This window comes from Apteryx rowi, unplaced genomic scaffold (assembly GCF_003343035.1).
Source record: "Apteryx rowi isolate R43461 unplaced genomic scaffold, aptRow1 scaffold_1334, whole genome shotgun sequence".
Taxonomy (NCBI): domain Eukaryota; kingdom Metazoa; phylum Chordata; class Aves; order Apterygiformes; family Apterygidae; genus Apteryx; species Apteryx rowi.
Genome location: NW_020447569.1, coordinates 39161 through 41611, shown reverse-complemented (window position 1 = coordinate 41611; position 2451 = coordinate 39161). Strand labels below are relative to the sequence as shown.

The window sequence follows — 2451 nt, the reverse complement described above, 5'->3', positions numbered from 1 at the left end:
GGGGGGACGCCGCACCCGATGCTCTGGATCATGAGGTTCTCCTCCTCGGGGCCCATCTGGACGATGAGGAGGGAGCGGATCTGGCCCAGGCACTCGAGGAGGCTCATGGTGTCGTCGACGGAGACGGCGCTGATGGTGTAGGCCTTGGGCAGCGCCCGCACCAGCTCGCCCAGCCCGTCGTACTGCCGGTGCAGCAGGCTGAACATGGCCCGCACCAGCTCGGGGCTCTCGATGAAGGACTCCTGCGCCCAGTGCACCATGGTCTGCGAGATGAGCTCCTGCAGCGTGCCTGGGGAGGCGGCCTGCGCTCAGCCCCCGCGCGGCTGGGGGGCCGCCCCGCGTCCCGTCCCGTCCCCCCCCTTCCCGCGCACGCTCACTGGGCACGGGGGGCTCCTCGGGGGGAGCCTCCTCCTCCTCCGCCTTCTTGCCGTGGCCGACGACCTTCTGCACCAGCCCCAGGAGCCGGTGCCGCAGGGACGTGTCTTCCTCCTCCTCCTCCTCCTCGCCAGCCAGCTCGATGCCTGCGGCACATTAAGGGGAGGGGAGGTCACCGGGGGGTCCTTGTGCCCCGTCAAGGGATGGTGGGGGTCCGCATGACCCCAAAATGGGGGTGCCCATGCTCCTAGGGGGTCCCCGTGCCCACAGGATGGAGAAGTCCCCTAGCAGGTCCCCATGCCCCCAGGGTGGGGGTCCCCCCCCCATCCCCACGCGGGGTCCCCCTTGCCCGGATGGGGGTCCCCGGGGGTGTCCCCAAGGCTCACCGCAGTGCGCCAGCAGGTCGTTGTGGAAGTCGAGCAGCTCGTCGCGGATGTCCTCGGGCACCGGGCACTCCTCCTCGTCCGCCCCCGCCTTGTACTGCAGCAGCATGTTGATCTGGGGACACCGGGGTCAGCGTCACAGCCGTGACCCCCCCGCCCTGTCCCGCGTCCCCCACCGTGCCCGCACTGTCCCCCAGTGCCACGTACGCCATACCCATGTGCGTCCCCGCTCCGTGCATGTTCCCCTGTCCCCAAACGTGTCCCCATCTCCATGCGTGTCCCATGTCCCCATGCATGCCCTATGTCTCAGTGCCATGTCCCCTGTCCCCATCCCTGTGCAAGTCCCTGTCCCTCACCCATGCCCCAGTGTCCCCGGCATGTCCCCATGTCCCTGTTCCTATGTTCTTATCCCTGTGTCTGTCCCCATGTGTGTCCCTGTGCATGTCCCTCTATCCCTGTGCATGTCCCTGTGTGTATCCCTATATCCCTGTGCATGTCCCCTGCACATCCCTATATCCCCATATCTGTGTACACCTTCCCACGGTCCCATGCATGTCCCCCTGCCCCGTTGCCATATCGCCATGCACGTTCCCCTGCCTCTGTCCCCATATCCCCATGCATGTCCCCATCCTCATGTTGGGATGCGCATTCCTGTGTCCCCATGGCCCTATGCATGTCCCCCTGCCCCTGTCCCCATGCATACCCCCATGTCCCTGTGCATGTCCTGCTGTCCCTGCCCCGCATCCCTGTGCGTTTCCCCCTGTCCCCATGCCCATATCGCCATGCGCATCCTCGCGCCCCCATCCCCGGGGGCGTCACCTGCTCCTGGGGGGGCGAGCGGAACTCGCGGGTGCGCCGGGCCGTCTCGGCGGCCGACATGGTGAGCGCCTGCATGAGCTGCCCGTAGCGGCGGCGCTGGTCGCGCTGCAGCCGCTCCACGTGCCGCTCCGAGAAGGCCACGATGGCCTCGACCCGGTGCTGCAGCTCCTGGTCGCAGAAGTACTCCAGCAGGTTGCACATCTGGGGCGAGAGCGGGCACGTGGGGACGTGAGGGGACCCGGGGGGATGCCACCCCCGTGGGGGACAAGGGACGGCCCCAGGCAGCTGTGACCCGGGGCAGGGGGACGACGGGGACCCCGAGGATGGGACAGGATGGGTGGATGAGGATGGGTGCCTGGGAGCAGGGGCTGGGACAGACAACCCAAGAAGGGGACCAGGGACATGGGGACAAGCACAGGGGCTGGAACAGACTCCCTGGGGATAGGACCTGGGGACAGTCTTTATGGGGACAAGGGCTGGGACAGGCACAGGGGGAGGTGACGATCCCCCCCCCCAACCTCACCTGCAGCTTGACCGACTCGGGCAGCTTCATCTGCAGCAGCCCTTCCTCCAGCCCTTCCTCCTCCTCTTCCTCCTCCTCCGCCTCCATCTCCCCGGCCTCGATGGCCTTCCTACGCGCTTCCTCCTCCTCCTCCTCCTCCTCGTCCTCGTCAGACGGCGGCGGGCGCCGGGGCTCGCCGAAGACACGGGGCTCGATCATGCGGAGGACGCGGCGGACGTCGCCGTCGCCCAAGGCGCCCACGGCCAGCAGCGCCGACACCAGCTTCAGCACCGGCACCAGCTGGAACTCCACGCTGCCGCCCACGGGGTCGCGGGCGTGCGGGCCCCCGCCGGCCACCGCCTCGGCCAGCAT

At 68.5% G+C, this 2451-nt stretch overlaps 1 protein-coding gene across 1 annotated transcript in view; it reads right to left on the bottom strand.

The window, feature by feature from the left end:
* LOC112961560 (ryanodine receptor 1-like) overlaps positions 1-2451 on the bottom strand; it is a gene marked incomplete at both ends in the record, with an annotated part of 77125 nt that overhangs the window by 36336 nt on the left and 38338 nt on the right. The window contains 5 exon segments of the mRNA XM_026056883.1: positions 16-302; positions 385-521; positions 762-873; positions 1578-1778; positions 2101-2449. Of these exon segments, the coding sequence (XP_025912668.1) occupies positions 16-302; positions 385-521; positions 762-873; positions 1578-1778; positions 2101-2449 (1086 nt within the window).